General features: G+C 44.4%; 3 protein-coding genes across 7 annotated transcripts in view; 1 reads left to right on the forward strand and 2 right to left on the reverse strand.

Moving 5' to 3' along the window:
- Nucleotides 1-2976: 2976 nt before the first annotated feature.
- On the reverse strand, nucleotides 2977-4978 carry LOC111847558 (retinol-binding protein 1-like). Its single transcript, XM_023818837.2, has 4 exons — nucleotides 4635-4978; nucleotides 3574-3752; nucleotides 3230-3331; nucleotides 2977-3124 (listed from the first exon to the last, which is right to left on the reverse strand). The coding sequence occupies exons 1-4, from the start codon at nucleotides 4705-4707 to the stop codon at nucleotides 3071-3073; spliced, it is 408 nt and encodes a 135-aa protein (XP_023674605.2). The 5' UTR covers nucleotides 4708-4978; the 3' UTR covers nucleotides 2977-3070.
- A 212-nt stretch (nucleotides 4979-5190) lies between these two features.
- On the reverse strand, nucleotides 5191-10894 carry nmnat3 (nicotinamide nucleotide adenylyltransferase 3). 3 transcript variants are annotated; one of them, XM_023818835.2, is made up of 5 exons: nucleotides 10828-10894; nucleotides 9503-9668; nucleotides 8800-8983; nucleotides 7674-7747; nucleotides 5191-6850 (listed from the first exon to the last, which is right to left on the reverse strand). In XM_023818835.2, exons 2-5 carry the CDS (start codon nucleotides 9606-9608, stop codon nucleotides 6429-6431), a joined length of 786 nt encoding a protein of 261 aa, XP_023674603.2. In that variant the 5' UTR covers nucleotides 9609-9668; nucleotides 10828-10894; the 3' UTR covers nucleotides 5191-6428. The 3 variants fall into 3 exon arrangements, with proteins under 3 accessions (XP_023674603.2, XP_023674602.2, XP_023674601.2); XM_023818834.2 differs by having other exon boundaries at nucleotides 10735-10873; XM_023818833.2 differs by having other exon boundaries at nucleotides 10730-10873.
- Nucleotides 10895-11387: 493 nt separating this feature from the next.
- The window catches only part of LOC111847555 (calsyntenin-2-like), a 102363-nt gene continuing 95770 nt past the window's right edge, over nucleotides 11388-17980 (forward strand). The window contains exons 1-2 of one of the 3 annotated variants that reach the window (XM_023818831.2): nucleotides 11388-11612; nucleotides 12132-12223. The gene's annotated coding sequence lies outside the window, so the exon portion shown is untranslated. The remainder of the gene's footprint in view (nucleotides 11613-12131; nucleotides 12224-17980) is intronic. The other 2 variants (XM_023818832.2, XM_023818829.2) reach the window with 2 other exon arrangements.

Raw genomic sequence — 17980 nt, forward strand, 5'->3', positions numbered from 1 at the left:
AATTATACTTCCATGAAATGGACTGACAAACTGTGTCAGAAAACATTTACATTTGAAAATCTTCTCATTGTAGATGTAAATTGGATACAAAGTAAACAACTGCAACCTTTCAAAATAACAAAGAATTTGTCACCTAACTTATGTGTAGAAATTAGTCACTTGCTTACCTGAGGTGAAAGTAATTAGGGCTCATTTGTTCATATTTTCACTGTCAAAATTAAAATCCCCCCCCCCCTAAAATACTGTCCCAGGCTCAGATGGCAAACAGAACCACATGCCAGAGAGAAGGAACTTTATCTGGAGCTTGGGTTCCTGTCCTGGTGATTGGGGATGGAACATGGAACACAGAGCCAACACCAGGGATAACAAAAAGGAACAGGATGGAAAAGTGTCTGTAGTCAATGGCTATAGCAGATTAAGTAATGACTGGGAAATTAACAACTAACACAACACGCAATGCACAATGGATGTGAATGTGGAAACAAAGGAATAAGTCAACAAGCCAAACCTGACACATCCCCTCTTCCTACGCTCTGAGGAATGCTCGGAAATGGCGTAATTATAATAGCTAGTTAGCTTCATTCAGCAACCTTTGCACTAGAGTCTGGTTTACATGGATGAGTTTGCATTTTTGTGGATGAGTCCTTGTACCCTAACCTCTCTGTGATAGTGTGCTCATACCATACCTGTCAACCAGGGAGACATTAGAGCAGGGTTCCCCAATTCCAGTCTGGGAGGGACAATCTGCACAGTTTTCAAATTTTCCTGCTCAGACACACCTACTAAATCTGGTAATTAGCCAGTGAGCTGAATAAGATGTGTTTGAACGGGGAACTTTTCAGCAGCCACGCCACCTGCAGGTCAGACCAGGTAATCCTCCTGAAGCTAGGCAGGTTTGGGCCTGGCCAGTACTTTGATGGGACACCAACTGGGAAAGCTGGGTTGTTGCTGAGAGAGGTGTTGGTGTGGCCAACCAGTTAGCCCACCCTACGGTCTTCGTGGATCTATTAAGGACACCGTGCTGTAAAAATGGTGCCGTCCTTTGGACGAGATGTAAATCTGAGGTCATAGAAGATGCCTGGGCATCTTTTGAAAGAATAGGGGTGGTACCCCGGTGCCCTGGCTAAAATTGCTCCCTGTAGTCCTATATGGAACTGTTGGTGATGTGGAAATCAGAGACAAGGAGAAGTTCACTTTTTTCCTGTGATAAAGGGGAAGCAGAAGCATTTCATTCCAGCCTTTCTTTACCAAATTTATTTTCTTTTTCCAAATAATGTTTCGAAGGCTTTCAGGCGTAGCCCTCATCTATTGGATGACAGTGAAGCAGAGGTCAATCAAGTTTCTCTACTAATATCCATTAAACATGAGAGAATAAATGACTTTACATTTTCCATCCATCTTTAAACCACTTAACCTGTTCAGGGTTGTGGGGGGCGGTGCGGGCGGGGATGGGGGGGGGGGTGCAGCCAATCTGAGGCAGCACAGGACAGAAGGCTGGGGGGCACCCTGGATGGGATGCCAGGACTCAGTATTTTCTTGTCAAAATAAAAGTTTTGCAGTACCTTTATTGATGTTCTTGTGTTATAAACACACAAAAAGATAATATATACTTAATTACCATAATTATTAGAATTGTTTTGGTGATTTAATCCTATTTATTCAGAATTCTCTAGGTGAGTGCCTTCAAATGGCACCAACAATTTAACTGTTTACAGTGACATTAAGGAAGAATGGCTTGGCTAGTTACAGGAGCCGTGTGCTGTTCCTAATATTGGACCCCTAAAGCAATCTAATGGTGATTCAGTTTTGCCATTCTCCAACAAAGAAATACACACTCCATTTGTCCTTGAATTACCATATTGATGACTCTGACTTGCTGTGTGTTCCACTAGATTCCTTGTGCAAAGGTCAATTTTTATGCCGTATTCCATGCTTGATGAACCCCGGTCACCGTATCTCTTTTCCAGACCCACAAGTCTGTACACCAGGGGACAGACAGAGTCATGGTCCAAGCCCATTTCACAACCCACTGATTCAACAACGCAACCCAAGACATTCCCATAACCTCTCACGGATCTCTACCATTTTTGTGTAATGTCACCCACAAAACATATATATAAGACATACAGATAATGTTTCATATATAATCTTGGATTTCATTGTTTTACACCAGCGGCCATCAACTGGCAGACCTTGGATGTGTGTTCCTGATGGAATTTGGCTCTTACTCATGTTAATACCCAAGAGTTGATGATATAGCAACAATTATGATGCATTTTCATATTAATAGACAGCAGAGCATCTATTAATATGTGGTAATTTTTTTTAACCACTGATTCATGTAAAAACAAGTTACACCACAATTGTGCATTGTGTGTGACTTGAAATGAGATCTGTCCTCTGTGACCTATTGTATGTCACGTTATTCCTGCAGTTGTTTCAAATATTGGAGCAATCATATGACTGTGCTCCCTTTTCATATCTGTACATTACTGATCAAATCCCTTTCCAGTCCCCATAAACCCTAATCATGGACTGTCATCCTCAATAAACCTGTCATTCCCTGACACACCCCAATGTTACACAGTTCCATTCGCCGTCCCAGAGATTCTCACACATATTTAAAACATATCTGAAAGGGTTCAGATTCAAGACGAAGTGAGAAGGGGTGAAAAGCCCCCATTGGACACAAAAGAAACACAGTTACACTGATTTAATTCTAACAAAATGTCAAAATGATAAGCTACACAATAATAATAATAATAATAATAATAATAATAATAGGATGGTAGACTAAGGGCCTGTTTCACAAAGCAGGATTACTTGCTTAGCCAGATAACTTGCCAGATTTAAGGTAGTCTGGGCTAAATGTAAGTTGATGAAAATAAGGTCTATTTAGCCCAGACTACCTTAAATCTGGCAAGTTATCTGGCTAAGCAAGAAATCCTGCTTTGTGAAACAGACCCCAGGCTTTGTCTGTGGATGATAAATGAAAAAAAGGGTGGGGATCTGTAGTTGCGTCACTCGCAAGGTCACCAGTAGGGGGTGCTCGTCTCAGACCAGAGCCAGATCAGTTCTGTTTCTGGAAAACTTGCTTGCAAACCACTCCGCAAACTCTTAAGTCCTACACAGGACAAATGAAGAAATAAAAACACTCGTGAGAAGCAAAGTCCCGGGGGAATTATAGTGAACGGGATTTTTAATACACGGGGATCTGCAATAAGGTTACCAAATGTAATAGGTCTCCGTCCCTCCAGTGGGTCCAGCCTCGACCCTCTTTTTCTCCTTTCTGCATGCAAACCAGTTTGTCTCCCTCCCATTTGATTGTAGTCTGCATCACGTACAGTATAGCACGGGCCAGTTACGACAGGCTCAGAATTGGCACTTAATCAAACGCTTATCTAATAACTTTAAAATATGACTACATTCGGATAGTTATAATACATTTGTGAGTTATTGTTATTTCTGTAAAGCCACCGAGATAGAACAAAAAGAAAATAACGCAGATAAGTAGCGTAAATAAAGGTCCCTGTCAGAGGCGTATGGCAGCCTAATTCTCATCGACCCTCTTACCCTGCATTTGCGACCGTCCACACCGCTGAGATCTTCCACGAACTCCTTCTCGACCTCAAAATCCATGTTGTAGTTTTTGAACGTGCTGAGCGTCTTAATGGTGATATGGTTTCCATTGTGAGTGATGTCTTTATCGGGCTTCAAAAACGTGGCAATTTTCCTAATAGCGATGTTTACATCTGCCAGTCCAATTCAAACAGAATAAGTAAACAGACAGACATAGATAGCATTAAAAAAAAGTGAAACACTAAAATAACAGCCAAATCAACTAAATTGGCCAATGAAGATTTTGTTACTTAAACCAAGGAGCTAAAAAGGGAACATATTTAAATACCATTACAGTGTTCAGGAGAGATAGGCTATTTGGATCGGGATAGCCCATTAACCCTAGCCGAATTATATATGTTTATTCATAATTATGTTATGGAAATTAAGGTGGGCTAAGTAATGTTTAGAGGATTCATTTTCATTAGGCCAATTCCAACAACCATGCGTGTTCCAACTTGTACGGTTAATGTTTAATTTTAACATTTCAAATCAATTTCACTGGGTTGTTGTATAACCATAATTCGAGGTAATGAATGCTCAGTCGACTATAGTGGTAATTATCTGTTTTAAGTAGTAAGTAGTCTTTATTCAAAATTAAAGTATATAATACTGCTATTTTAATGGACGTCATTTTACACAGTAGTCCTACTGTATAGCCTACACAGTACACTAACAATGAGTCAATGAGTGCAAACAGAATTCGGAGATAATTCAAGCAGATAGCCTATATATATAAAAAAAAAAAACTGACGAAATTAAAGTACTATAAGACTGTAATTTACTGGCCTAACACAATTCCTTGTTATTTTCTTAGGAGTGAAAGTCATTCGCCTGTGAAAAGAAGGTTGCTAGTGGAATTTTTTCCCGGGGTAAAGTTTAGTGTTGACCTTAATGATAACATGCGCTTGTGACTATATTAACCAGTATAAATAATCTCATTGCTGTTTTTCAATCAAGACTGCATTAAATCATTGAGCAACGGCAACGAAATCTTTGCACAACGCAATACTTACCGAGAGCTTTCAGATATTCTTCAAAGTTGTCATTAGACACCATTTTCCAGTAACCATTCAAATCTACAGGCATTTCTGTTGTTTTTGCGCGTTTTCCTGATTTTTTTCCTGAGGGAAACTTCAGATGCTTCGGTCCGATATGACTGTTTAGCCTGCGGCTGAATGCAGCACTTCTGCTAATAAATACAACTTAAACCAAGGTCCTTTTAATCCGATTACCCGCGAGGTTCTGTTCTTAATAGACTCTCAGCTCTCCTCGCTGCATCCATACCCTTACTAGTTTAACGTTATTGTATGTAATTATTGAGACAGAATCTACTCTTGTACGTGCAGTAAAAACTGAACGCTTATCTTTAAGCGCTGAATACTCATAAAAGGCACAGAACCGTTCATGTAAAGCAATTTGACAGCACTGTTATTACATTAAACAGCTGTGCTTTGGGGTCTGTGGCCTAATATCTCCACATATCGAAGGAATCATTATAGTTAATTATATTAGGTCTACTTATTGTATTATATTATGTGTGTGGAAAAATCTGTTTATGGCATTAGTCCATTTAAAATGCAGAATTATTTATTGTTAAATGTTTTAAAATTGAACGAGCAAGATCAAAGACTATTTTCTACTGCTGAGTTAAAAACTTTGTAACAGCTAAACCCTCCAATCTTTTTTTGAGACTGCAGTAATTCTGGAAACGTCCGAGACCAGTATTAAGGGACAATTAGTAAACATGAATGTTGTTTTCGTGATTTTCTTTCTAGGCGTTTGACACTAGTCATCATTCAGCAAATAACACAGGGGCACGTACTCATCCATTATCTACAACCACTAAAACAGGACAGGGTGACAGTGACCTTGGGGCCACAGGCAGAGGACATCCTTGATGGGATGCCAGTCCGTTGCAGGGCACACACTCACATAATACGGCCGATTAACTGACACCAGTTCAGCTTTCTGAAAATGTTTAGTGACATGAACACAGGGGGATCAGGCAAACTCCATAGACGAGACCCTGGAGATGTGAGGCTGTTTCACTCAGGAAACACACCCCTCTGTTCAAATTTCACCAATAACATAATGACTCATTGACTCTCTGCTGATACCTTAGAGCCGTGGGTCACTGGTGCCTTAACCTGCACAGATCTGGGTTTAATAAGCAGAATATTTGCATTTACTTATATACATTTATTTGCCAGATGCTTTTATCCAAAGCAAGGTACAAATGAAAAAGCAGGGGCAGCCAGTGCCTGGAGCTATTAGGGATTAGGGTCTTGCTCAAGGGCCCAATGCTGGTATAACTCTGCTGACTACAGGACTCATTGAAGTTTGATTCATGTTAGGTGCTAGATAATCCTGGAACATATAGTCCATTAGTTCAGGGACTAAGCAGGGTATACAACCTATGAATACCAAAAAAAAAAAAAAAACATGACAGGTTACCACTAGCATTTGCAATTGTTTTTTGCCCGACTTTGACAAACAGCAATGATTCAACACATAACCATCTTGCGTCCCACAAATTTTCAGCATGTGGCTGTGAGCATGCATCTTCCTGGATTTCTTTAGTCTGAGGATTAATATCCCAACCCCAGGAACAAAGACAATCTCTTTGTTTCTCATATAGGATTTCTCATATAACCCCATATAAAGAAGGGAAAAAAAAACTGCTGGCTGACTAACAAGAATGACGACAGGAAAAAGGTCTCAAAAACAAAGAATAAAGGCGTCATAAGCTGGGACCAAAGCAGGTCCAACCAGGAATTCAACATTGCTCATGATTCAGGTTCAAAGAGTCAGCTGTCATTCAGTGGCTCAGAGGGCGCCCCCTGCTGTCCGAGAGGCCTCAGCACAGCGTCTTTGTTCCTCTGCTCGCTCTGCCAGGTGTATAGCTGGTGCTCTCGGACGTAATCGATTACAGCGTCCGGCAGCAGGTACTTGACGCTGAGGCCCCGTCGCAGGGCTCGCCGGATCTCGGTGGCGCTGGTCTCGTTTCGAACCCACTCCCGCACCAGGAAGATGTTGTGGCGGTGCCGGAAGAGGGTGTCAGACTCGTGCACGGCCCGGTCGGCTTGAAGGTCGCCGCGGCTGACACACACGAGGCCAAAGCGGCCCACCAACTCCTCCACGTGCTCCGCCCGCCACAGGCCCGGCACACGGAACGTGTCCAGAAAGTCAGCGCCACACAGCAGCTTCAGCTGGGGGGGTTCTGAGGAGCCTGGGGGCACAGAAACACAATGGCGGTAAGGCTGCCCCCGCTAATGCCGTTTATCCCTTTTGGTTCATAGGTGGGATAATCATGGGCAGGGACTGAAGAGGGAAGGACAAACGCACCAGTGTTTCAGCATGAGACACTCAGGCTTTGTTTAAAAAAAAAACCTGAATCTGTGCATTGGTCGAATTTACTTTAAATCTAAATCTGCTAGAGTCAAAACTCACCGCAACCATCAGCTGGGTGGGTGTTAAGAACGGATGGATGGAATCAGATTTGTGTAGATTAAATCCAACTGCATCCATTCACAATTCTGTGGCCTAACCTCTTATCCTGAGCAGGATGACTACAGGAGGATTCTGGTATATACTGGTATAACTGACATTTCAGGGAAGATTTTTCATCTCTTTCTAAATCATAAGGTTCTACCCATGTGTCAGAAGACCAGCTTTTTGAGCCAAAATGATGATTTTTAAATTTTATTTGTTAAGGTATATAGGAATTATTTAGTTTTCACATATCCCATCATGCTTTGCTATGACATAGACACAAACAGGGGAGAATGTAGCTTGGGGTCAGAGCGCAGGGTTTATTTACACAGCGCCCCTAAAGCAGTTTTCAGGTTACGGCTCTTGCTCAATTGGCCAGCAGTGTTATGTTCACTCTGTGGGCTGCGGGATTCAAACTGATGACCTTCCTCAGAAGGATAAGGAGCTACTGGGTGAAAAAAGATGACTAGGACTGTCTTTAAATGGAAGAGCTGAGTTTGTTTATATGCTGTTAAACAGGTAGCTGGTTTAAGGTTATTGCTGGGGCCAGGAAGCCTTACCTTCAAGGCTGGAGTGGGGCATCTGGAGGTCTGCTGCTGAAGGCTGCTGGCCCAGAAGCTTCTGAAGATGGTGCCTACAGGGGTTTGGATCGGCAACGGGGTGAAAAGCAGAGCGGCAAAGAGGTCAATGAGAGCAGTGTTGGAATAAGCCTCTTATAGAGGCTCGAGATGATTCAGTCTCAGGGCCCCCCCCCCCCATGGGACACAATAGGCTGTTTGAGGGTCTAATCAGCTTGGGATTTCTGTATGTGCACATTAGAGTGGACCCCTTTCACAAGGGGATTACAGCTGAGTGCACGAGAAAACCCTTCATGGGTGGAAGCAGCAGCAGCCCCATGCGTGCTGGTCACGGGTTCGAGCAGACACATACCCGTGAGAACTCTGTGCATAAGTAAGCGTGTGTGCACGTGCACGAGGCTCAAAATCAGCCGGGCTGCTTTCAGAGAGAACAACAGCCACACTTCAGTGTGACCCGAACCTTCCTGCGCCAGGGACGGAGGCTCAGTTTAAAACGCGAGGCAGCATGACAGTCTCAGCCCAAAGGCACCTGAGGGCCAGTCTGCTTTAAACAGCAAATGTGCAGCGAATGCGGCTGAGAGGATGAGCACAGACCCTCATGCCCAAGATCAGAGCTTTTCACCTCAAGACAGATGTTTCACACTAACAAATACAGATGGGGAGAAATATCTAGGAAAGTATCTCTGTGAGATCATAAAAACTGGGCCCTGTGTTGGAGTGGAATGTCTTCCAGGGCAGCCCCAGCCTTGATCCAGGCTGACCGTGACCGTTAGATAGGAGATCAGCCAGCAGCCAGCACCTCACTAGGGTCAAGGGCCTTGCTTAAGGGCCAAAAGTGATGCATTCACTCTGTCAGTCATGGGAATTGAACTTACAGCCCTCTGGATACAGGTATAGATGCCTAACCGCCTGAACCACACACCACCTAACATAGGATGCCATCGTTCCCCAAACCTCGTACAGATGTATTAATGCATGTATTTCTATGTTTTTACATATTTTTGCATGCATGCATCCATCCATCCATCCACCTATCTCTAAAGCTGTTGATTATTCTCTCCTTCTCAAGGGCATCATTAATTCTGCCACAGCACTGCAACACCCCCACCTCAATGTGACGACGGTCTCGGTCCAGTCTGGCTGTCGGCTCTCCCAGTCGTCCACGGTAACCCAGCCAGAGCCATGCAGCGCCAGCCTTGCCATGGCGACCCGGTGCTGGGCCGGGGCCAGGCCGCGCTTGCCATAGCTGTCGCTCACGGGGGACACTATTCCCCCCACAACCTGGAACCGACCTGGAAGGAGATGGAGAATGCGGCGGGGGTGGGGTGTGGAAGGGCTTCAAACCCAGACACTGTCAGGCTGAAATACTCAAACAGCCAAACGTACACCATGAAATAACTGACTGCCAAGTGTAGATCTGAAGCAACTAGAAGAGCAACATCATTGACTACAAATGTTTTGTTTCCCAGGCATGTCACAGCGGATAATGCTACAGCCCCTCACTTCTTGGGTTAGGGGAGCAAATCCTGCCTTGAGACATGAGAAGTATAAATATTCTCTCTGTGTGTGCATGGGTTTCCTCCAACAAAAAGGTAGCACAGTGAATTTTAGGGTGTCTGTATGTACTTTAGTCTGCGATTCTTCTTGTGATGCTTACGATGAACTGGCATCCTGCCCATGGTCTCCCCTGCCTTAAGACCGATGGGTGTTTTCTAGACATATGAGACCATCTGGATAGTTTATGATTTCTGCAGCTACATGACTGGTTGTTGTACCACTCCCTGCCAGCAGGGGGTATGAGCACAGCCTACCTGTATGGTGCATGTGGTCACGGGCCAGTTCAAACAGCCTCATGTGCTGGTTGGTGATTGGGTTGAAGGAGCCACATGCTAGTAGAACCAGAGGGATCCGACCCATAGCGCTGGCACCAGAGGCGGGGTGGGTCAGCCAGAACTAATGCCACAGTAAGGGTTAGGGCTAGGAGGGGTGCGGAAGACCAAAAATTAACAGCCTGTTACAACGGTGAATTCATAGCGACTACTTTGCTATGAGGAATTAACCTGCTTTATATGTCTACAAGGGTCAAGGGGCAGGCAGGTAAACGGCTCATTATTATACTCCAGACCCTGTACTGTACAGGCAGCGGTGTGACTTGCTACAATTTCCGCCGGGTACTCTGAGCTGTACCATCGACAAGGATTTAGAGCCAGAAATAATCTGCCCATCTTAAGTGCAACATGCTCTATAGAAACAGCAGTATCTTAGGCACACGACGTTTGCCACAGGCAGGGGAGGTTCGTGACATTATTCAATTCCACCGTGGAAAAAATTTAACCGTCAGCAGAAACACGCAAATCGGTATTTTCCGCAATGAAACGTTAATTATAGGCAACAATCGTGCATTTAACAGTTGCCTAATAATTTCTGGAATATGCTTTTCCAATTTATCGCTGCGTAGGTCCAGTAAAAAAAAAAAAAACTTGTGGTGTAATGTACTGTGATGAGGTGCAAATAACCTGCATATTACTAAAATGCTTTACTGGCACAAAAACAAAACCTGCATTATAATCTGGATATAAGCACCACGTCCCAAGCCTCGGCTCGGTATTTAGACAACATGTTGGTGTCCTGGTCGTCACACCGAGGGACTGACAGCCTTGATGTACTAATCATCGGTAAAATGAGCGACCTTAATTGATCGTACTTGACCTAGCACTGCCCTAAAGTGTAATATGGAGAAGCACCTCGTCGGTGCATTTTCCCATGCTATAAAGGGAGGCAAAATAATTTTGTATTACCGTATCCCAAAACGACCTGGACAGCTTGTAATATACGTGCTCATTCAAAAACGAAAATATAATCACTTAAACCAATGATAGTATTTGTCAACTGCGTTTTTTGAAAATATTAACCGGACCCTTTGCTAGCTAGCCTGCATTGTTTTGGATAGCGATATCATTTTAATATGAAATACACGTGTTCGGTTAGATTCCGGAAAGGCACAATGATAAATGTGTCTATTTATTTAGAGGCAGTACCTAACTGTTTTCACACTGTTTTATCTGGCTCCAATGTGATATATATGGTGCGATCGCGCTCGGCAGCCCGGACGCCGAACGGCCGCGGTTCCGATCACCTTCCTCCGCCGCTGTGCTGCACCTTCCGTGTTCCGCCGGACACCAACCCTTCAGGCCACGCAAGAGACATTTTTACGCATAGTACACCCCCTAGCGGGAATTTGGTTTCCCTTCGTTATTTAAATGCACCATGATATCAAATGTTCTCAAGTTTTATGAAGATGATCATATACACGCATACAGAATTTCTGTACCGTGATACTATTCAAGCGCAGACAATTTCCAAGACCTTGTAGGTATTACAGTCCCTACATAATGTGATTGTCCCGGTACGACGGCATTAAATATAAATGTAGTTAGGAGGATTCATTTTATACCGTTTCATTTCATTATACTTATGCAGTCTGTTATTGGAAACTGAATGTAACAAAAGAACAACATGAATCTTTGTTCTGTGGATAAAGCGGGCAGAAGAATATAATCAGCTTCCCAGTTCATTTTATAGCTCATTTTCAAACGTGTCTGCTGTGGGCAGGGACCTCTTTAGAAGTGGGTGCTGTGAAGGACAGATACGGTCTCCTTCCAATTTAAGCTTTTACACATTTTTCACAGCTCCATCGCCCAGAGGAAGACGTTCGGCCCCTGCGCGCCTCCCACATCCAGAGAGCTTCAGCTTGGACTGGGAGGTGCTGTAGTATGATACCGTTATGGTGTTGCTGTCAAAGTTATAAAAATGGATTTTTGAGAGAGAGCGAGAGGGCGAATGCTGAAGATGAGTGACTGCAAGTAGCCTGCATGATTGTAGGGGAGCAGAACAAGCGGAGGGAGAGAGAGCGGATAGTGGGTGAGAATCGCGCAAACGACATGGCCGGTTTTCTCTTAGTTTCAGCTGCCTGACTCCAATGAGCTTTTAGTAGATGATTTTGATGATTCACAGTAATTATATGGCGCATTTATATTCTGTCCACCCTCCTCGTGGCTTCTGAGGCACTCTGCCTTGTCATTAGTCTTCGTAATGTGTTTTGTTCTCCAAATTGGTATTGGCTGTATGTGCTATAAGCCGTCATGGGTAAGAGCATTTGTTGAATGAACAGATAATAAAGAAAGGCAGAGGAAGGGAAGAGATGGCAGAGGTTAAAAAAACAGGGCTACTTGATTTTTGTTGTATTCCATTCAAGCCATTGTCTTCCAGCTGTCCTCCACACACTATAAAACTCCTTTAATGGAGTTAGAAAATGTCTTGCTTTTATTCAAGTTTTGAAACATCAAAGCACATGTTTGGGTGATGGTCTGAAAGGGTACATTGAATCTGTCGCGTTTCGCTGCATGGTTTATTCGCTACTTACTTGTCTTTCTCCCAAAGATAGATGGAGCACAGATCACCCTCATGAAGCTATTGAAGCAACGCCAATTACTGCTGATCTCTGAAGTGATTCTGCATGAATCATCCAGTTTGTATGTTGACCTCTTTTCATGAAAGACCTGGTCCACATGCACAATGAAACAAATGAAAGGCAATGAAACCAATGAAAGACAATGAAAGATAACAAGAAGGTGATCAAACTGATAAGGTAGAACTGCAGTGTTGAGGCTATTGATACACAATATGGCCAAAAGTAAGTGGAGACCAGCTTGTCCAGCATCTCATTCTGAAAATAAGGGTTTTAACGTGAAGTTGGTTGCCCCCTTGTTGCTATAATAGCCTCTGCTCTTCTGGTGAGTCTTTCCATTAGATGTTGAAACATGGCAGGTGGGATTTGCTGCCGTACAGGTTGGGTATTGATGCTGGGTGAATATGTCCCTTTCTTTGAGTTTGTGTGACTGACCACTTCACAGCTGAACTTGCTCCCAGATTTTTACTTCACTTGCAGTTTGCTGGTACAGTGGGGAAGAAAAGTGCTGAAGTGACTTATTGGCAAGATGGCATCCTGTGAAGATGCCAAGTGGAAAATTACTAAGCTCTCCCGTGCAACCCATTCTTCTGCTAATGTCTGCCGTGGAAGATTGTGTTACTGTCTGCTTAATTATACACTTGTGCCAGCAGTTGACCACATAATTTAATTTAATGTACAGGTTTTTTTCAGAGGATGTTTCTGTGTATTTGGGAAACTTCTTGTTTCTGTCTTACGTTTATCATTTAATCTTATTATCATGACCCAGCAAGTCTTGGGAAATGTCATCAAGGTTCTGCCCCAATTGCTGGCAGCATCAACAGGCTTAGGCACACAAGGTCATAGTCCAGATTCAGGCTCTCTGTGAATTCTTTCCTTGACTGTGATGTCTTTCCCAAAATAGTTTGGCCAGAACCAAAGAAACAATGTGATTCAGGCTGTTCTTTTCGTCGTAAAGCTTTACCCTGAGTAATCTTTATGCAGACTGATAATCTTCGAATGTGTCACCTTTCTATGTATAGCCCACTGGCTAATTTTGATATGCTTGCTTTGACTCCTATGGCAGAGACTCTTATGGATATTTTTGAAGGTTCATATTCCACCTTTACCTTTCTGAAGGGACATGATACAAAGAGAATGGAGATGAAACAAGGGGCAGCATTGAATTGGTGTCCATGTGGCTCCTGCTGCTGTCTGAGATGATTACCTGCAATATTGAGGAAAAACAAAGATGCCTGTAGTCAAAAACCAACAAGAAAGGTATTTTGAAATCAAACATATTTGGTAGAAATGAATATAATAGAAGTACAATTATTCACTGAAGCCTTAAGCAGACACTAGGCACTGGTCAATCACTCAGAGAGCTTAAATAGAATAGCTTTCAATTATTCATAGACCATGGAAAGAGCTGTACACGATTTTGCATGACGGATGTTCTGTTAGATATTTTTGCAAGAAAATATCTGCAGAGATACGTGAAAAAAGACAATTAAGTTTAAATTTTAACCAACTCTTTCCTAATGCATGACTGTATTAAGGTAGAAGAGATACCACCAATCCATTACCCACTACCGGTATTGGGCCAAAATCGGCAAAAAATGCTAGCTCAGATGTTTGGGGCGGGGGGGAGGGGCAGATACGATTTTCCACCAGAGAGAGGTCCAGCCTGAAATATTGTGAAAAGGCTTGTAGCCGTAGCGTGACATACCGTAAACAGAAGTGAGGGTCCCATGATGGCTAGCTGTTCAGCATCGTGTGCGTCGGAGCTGTCATGTTGGCTGTGAGGAAATAGTTACTTTACACTGAAGATGGAAAATAGCGAAACTGCAGACTGCAATGTATGTAAGTCTAGTGCTTTTTCCTAAGGTCTGAACACAAAATTTCCACAGATTAGATGTCTTCAGAGTTGTATTCTTTCTAAAGCTTGGTTAATTACTACTTAAAAATGTTGTCCGTGCTGCTTCGTATGTTATGTACTTGAGACTTGTGTGTACGTTTCGACTAGAAATGGTCAGTTGAGCCTGGTAGGGTCTCCCAAAGCAAATTGGTCATAGGTGAGCGGCCAGACTAAGTGCAGCACATAATACCATGAAAAATGTTACCCGGCCCAGATTGGGGAAACCGGGCCTTCGCTCTAGAGCCAGGCCTGGGGCGCAAGCTTGAAGGCGAGTGCCTGCCTCCATGTCTCCACCCATGGGGCCCAGCCAGGCAAAGCCTGAAGGGATTCACCCCCCCGTGAGCCCCCTAACTACAGGGACAGAGTGGTGATCAGTTATTGGACTTCTGTGCTAACCACAGTTTGTGCATAACAAACACAATGTTCGAACATAAGGATGTTCATAAGTGCACATGGCACCAGAGCACCCTAGCAACCTGCATGTTGTGAACACTTGGGTGAAGAGAGAAACAGAGTTATCAAAAGATCAGCAACTGATCCTGAGCTGGATCCAATGGTGGGGGAAGATCTAGACCCAAACGTGTACTGAGGGTGCGCTGGGAGCATCTGGCGGAAGCCTCTTTCCAGGAGACCTTCAACTCACACCTCCAGCAGAACTTCCTGAGGGACTCAGGGGACATTGAACCTGAATGGGCCATGTTCAGGGACTCCATTGCTGAGGCAGCATTGCAGAGCCATGGCTGTGAGGTTGCCGGTGCCTCTTGTGGCAGAAATCCCCAAACCTGATGGTGGACACCATCAGTAAATGAAGCTGTCAGGCTGAAGAAGGAGGCCTTACGAGCTTGGTTAGCTAGTGGGACTCCTGAAGCAGCTGACAGGTACCGGCAGGCAAGTGGAAAATGAGATTCGCCCTGAGTTCTTGATGCCTCTTGATGTTGTTGGGTTATCTTGGCTGACATGCCTCTTCGACATTGTGGGGACATCGGGAACAGTGCCTTTGGATTGGCAGACTGGGGTGGTGGTCCCAATCTTTAAGAAAGGGGACCGGAGGACGTGTTCCGACTTCAGGGTGATCACACTCCTCAGCCTCCCCGGGAAGGTCTATGCCGGGGCACTGGAGAGGAGGGTCCATCCGTTGATCAAACCTCAGATTCAGGAGGAACAATGCGGGTTCCGTCCGGGTCGCAGAACACTGGACCAGCTCTTCACCCTCACAAGGATACAGGAGGTTTCATGGGAGTTTGCCAAGCCAGTCTACATGTGTTTTGTGGACTTGGAAAAGGCATCTGACCATGTCCCTCAGGGGGTCCTGTGGGGGGGGTGCTCCAGGAGTATGGGGTACAAGGTCCATTGTCCTGGACCATCCGGTCCCTGAACAAACGGAGTGAAAGCTTGGTTTGCATTGCCAGCATGAAGCAGAACTCCTTCCCAGTGGGTGTTGGACTCCGTCAGGGCTACCCTTTGTCCCCAAAACTGTAGAAAGAATTTCTAGGCATAGCCAAGGGACGGAGGGAGTCTGGTTCAGGGGCCTTAGGATCTGGTCTTTGCTTTGTCAATCAGTGACCTGCAGTATGCACTGGGACAGTTTGAGGCTCAGTGTGAGGTGACCGCGATGTGGATCAGCACCTCCAAGTTTGAGGCCATGGTTCTGGACTGGAAAAGGGGTGGGGGATGAACTGCTGGCCCAAGCGGAGGAGTTTAAGTACCTCAGGGTCTTGTTCACGAGTGAGGGAAGAAGGGAGCGGAAGATCGACAGACGGATCGGTGCAGCATTGGCAGTAATGCGGACACTGTAGCATTCTGTCGTGGCAAAGAAGGAGCTGAACCGGAAGGCAAAGCTCTTGATTTACCAGTCGATCTACATTCCTGCCCTCGTCTATGGTCATGAGCTCTGGATGGTGACCGAAAGAGTGAGATTGCAGATACAAACGGCGGAAATGAGTTTCCTCCACTGGGTAGTTGGGCTCAGCCTTAGAGATAGGGTGAGGAGCTCGGACACTTGGGAGGGGCTCAAAGTAGAGCTACTGCTCCTCCGCATCGAAAGAAGCCAGTTGAGATGATTCGGGCATCTATAGGATGCCTCCTGGGCAGCTCCCTGGAGATGTGTTTCGGGCATGTTCAACCGGGAGGAGGCCCCGAGGCACGATTATATCTCTCCGCTGGCCTGGGAACACCTTGATATTCCCCTGGAGGAGCTAGCTGGTGAGAGGGAGGTGTGGGAATCCTTGCTTGGACTGCTGCCCCCACAACCCGACCCCAGATAAGCTGTGGAAAATGGATGGATGGTTAGTTGAGGTATACAGTGATATTTTAATGATTGATTTCTTTATTGTATTCAATTTGGCAGCAGATTGCACAGTTTACAATTCAAGAAATATTTCTGTTGATTTTTGTCACTAAAACAAAGAAGCAGACCTGCCTAATTCACATTGGCTGTGAATTTCTTCCTCTAACATAGTGACAGCTTTTTTTTTGAGCAGCCTGAGCGCTATATTTTCCCATCCTTTGCTCAATGCCGCCACAAGACCAAGACAGATAATTTGCCATGTCAAGTGAAATGTATCGATACAAATATGTAATTTAATGCTTAGCAATTGGTAAAGTGGAAAAGAATATTGGTTTGGTATCAGTATTGGCAGGTACTCCAAATTTAAATATCGGTATCGGACCAGCAAAAATCATATCCTGCCATCTCTATATAAAGATGTTACTGAACTAAGGATCTTAGCCAGTACTCATCACATGTGGAAGGTCTGCAGGGTGTAGACACCACCGGCTGTTTCCAGCAGCAAATCTATCCATTTCTGAGTATCATCCACTTTAAGGATGTCAAAAAGCTACACCATGCATTGCCTTCTGCTTTGGTATTCCATCGCATTTGCCGTTGTCCTCCTGCAGAGATGGTTGCAGCACCGTTGCATACGTCTTGTCATCCCTGCTCTTTGTGTCTGTCCGGGAGGGTGCTGTAAGTCACTGTGAATGTTTTCTTACTGAATAGATGTAAGCAGACAAACAGACAAATGAATGGAAGACAGCCCTGAAACACAACTAGTGCCGTGATTAAGAGGACTGAGTGCAAATGGCTTTTCAATCCGTTTGTTCTGAAGGTAAAAGGGCGGCCAAATAATATTGGATTTCGGCCAAGCTGGTTGTTATGGGAAAGTAATGCCATTATCAGAATTCTCCAGAGGCTTCCTGGAAGCTGACATTTAACTAGAAAAGAAAAATGACCCTCGACAGAGCAGAAGGAAAGGGACTTGGCGAACTGCTGATTATTCAAACAAACGGCAGAAGAAAGACTTACTACTGTATTTTTAAGGACTTATTAAAATACAATACCCGAGCAAGATAATGTCCCTGCATTGTAATGCTGCAATCAGGTTCTGCATTAAATGGCATGGGGAAAAAATCCAGATATTTCATGTGGTTTTCCCTTCCGTTCAGCTGTGCAAGGTAACGCAAATTAGATAGATAGATAGATAGATTGATTAGGTATGAAGGAAGGATGGAAGGAGGGGATGTTGTGTGCCTGATGGCAGGATTCCCCAACAGAACCTCCTAGCACAATGTGGGGCAATGAGCTAGTAGGCAAAGGTTCTCCAACACTGTGCCCCCTGGAGGAGATGGGCAGAATTGTTCTCTATGTTCTCCAATTTTGCCAGCACCCTCTTTTCTGCCACTAGTGGAAACTAGTACAGACTCCCACAAATCCTCAGCTCTGCACCACTGCAGCAGTCCAAAGAACCTGATGCAAGAAAGGTTGCATGAAATAAATAAAGTCAATTTCCACTGTTATTTGTGCTGTAAAGTGCCCTTCACCACAGACGAGGCGCTGTGGCTTTTTGCAAGCACGAGAGGCTTTTTCGCGTGTACTCAAGACCGATGCACAAATGCAGGCTGAACACTACCATTCAGTCTGAGCAG

The sequence above is a fragment of the Paramormyrops kingsleyae genome, chromosome 21 (assembly GCF_048594095.1).
Source record: "Paramormyrops kingsleyae isolate MSU_618 chromosome 21, PKINGS_0.4, whole genome shotgun sequence".
In the NCBI taxonomy this organism is placed as follows: Eukaryota; Metazoa; Chordata; class Actinopteri; order Osteoglossiformes; family Mormyridae; genus Paramormyrops; species Paramormyrops kingsleyae.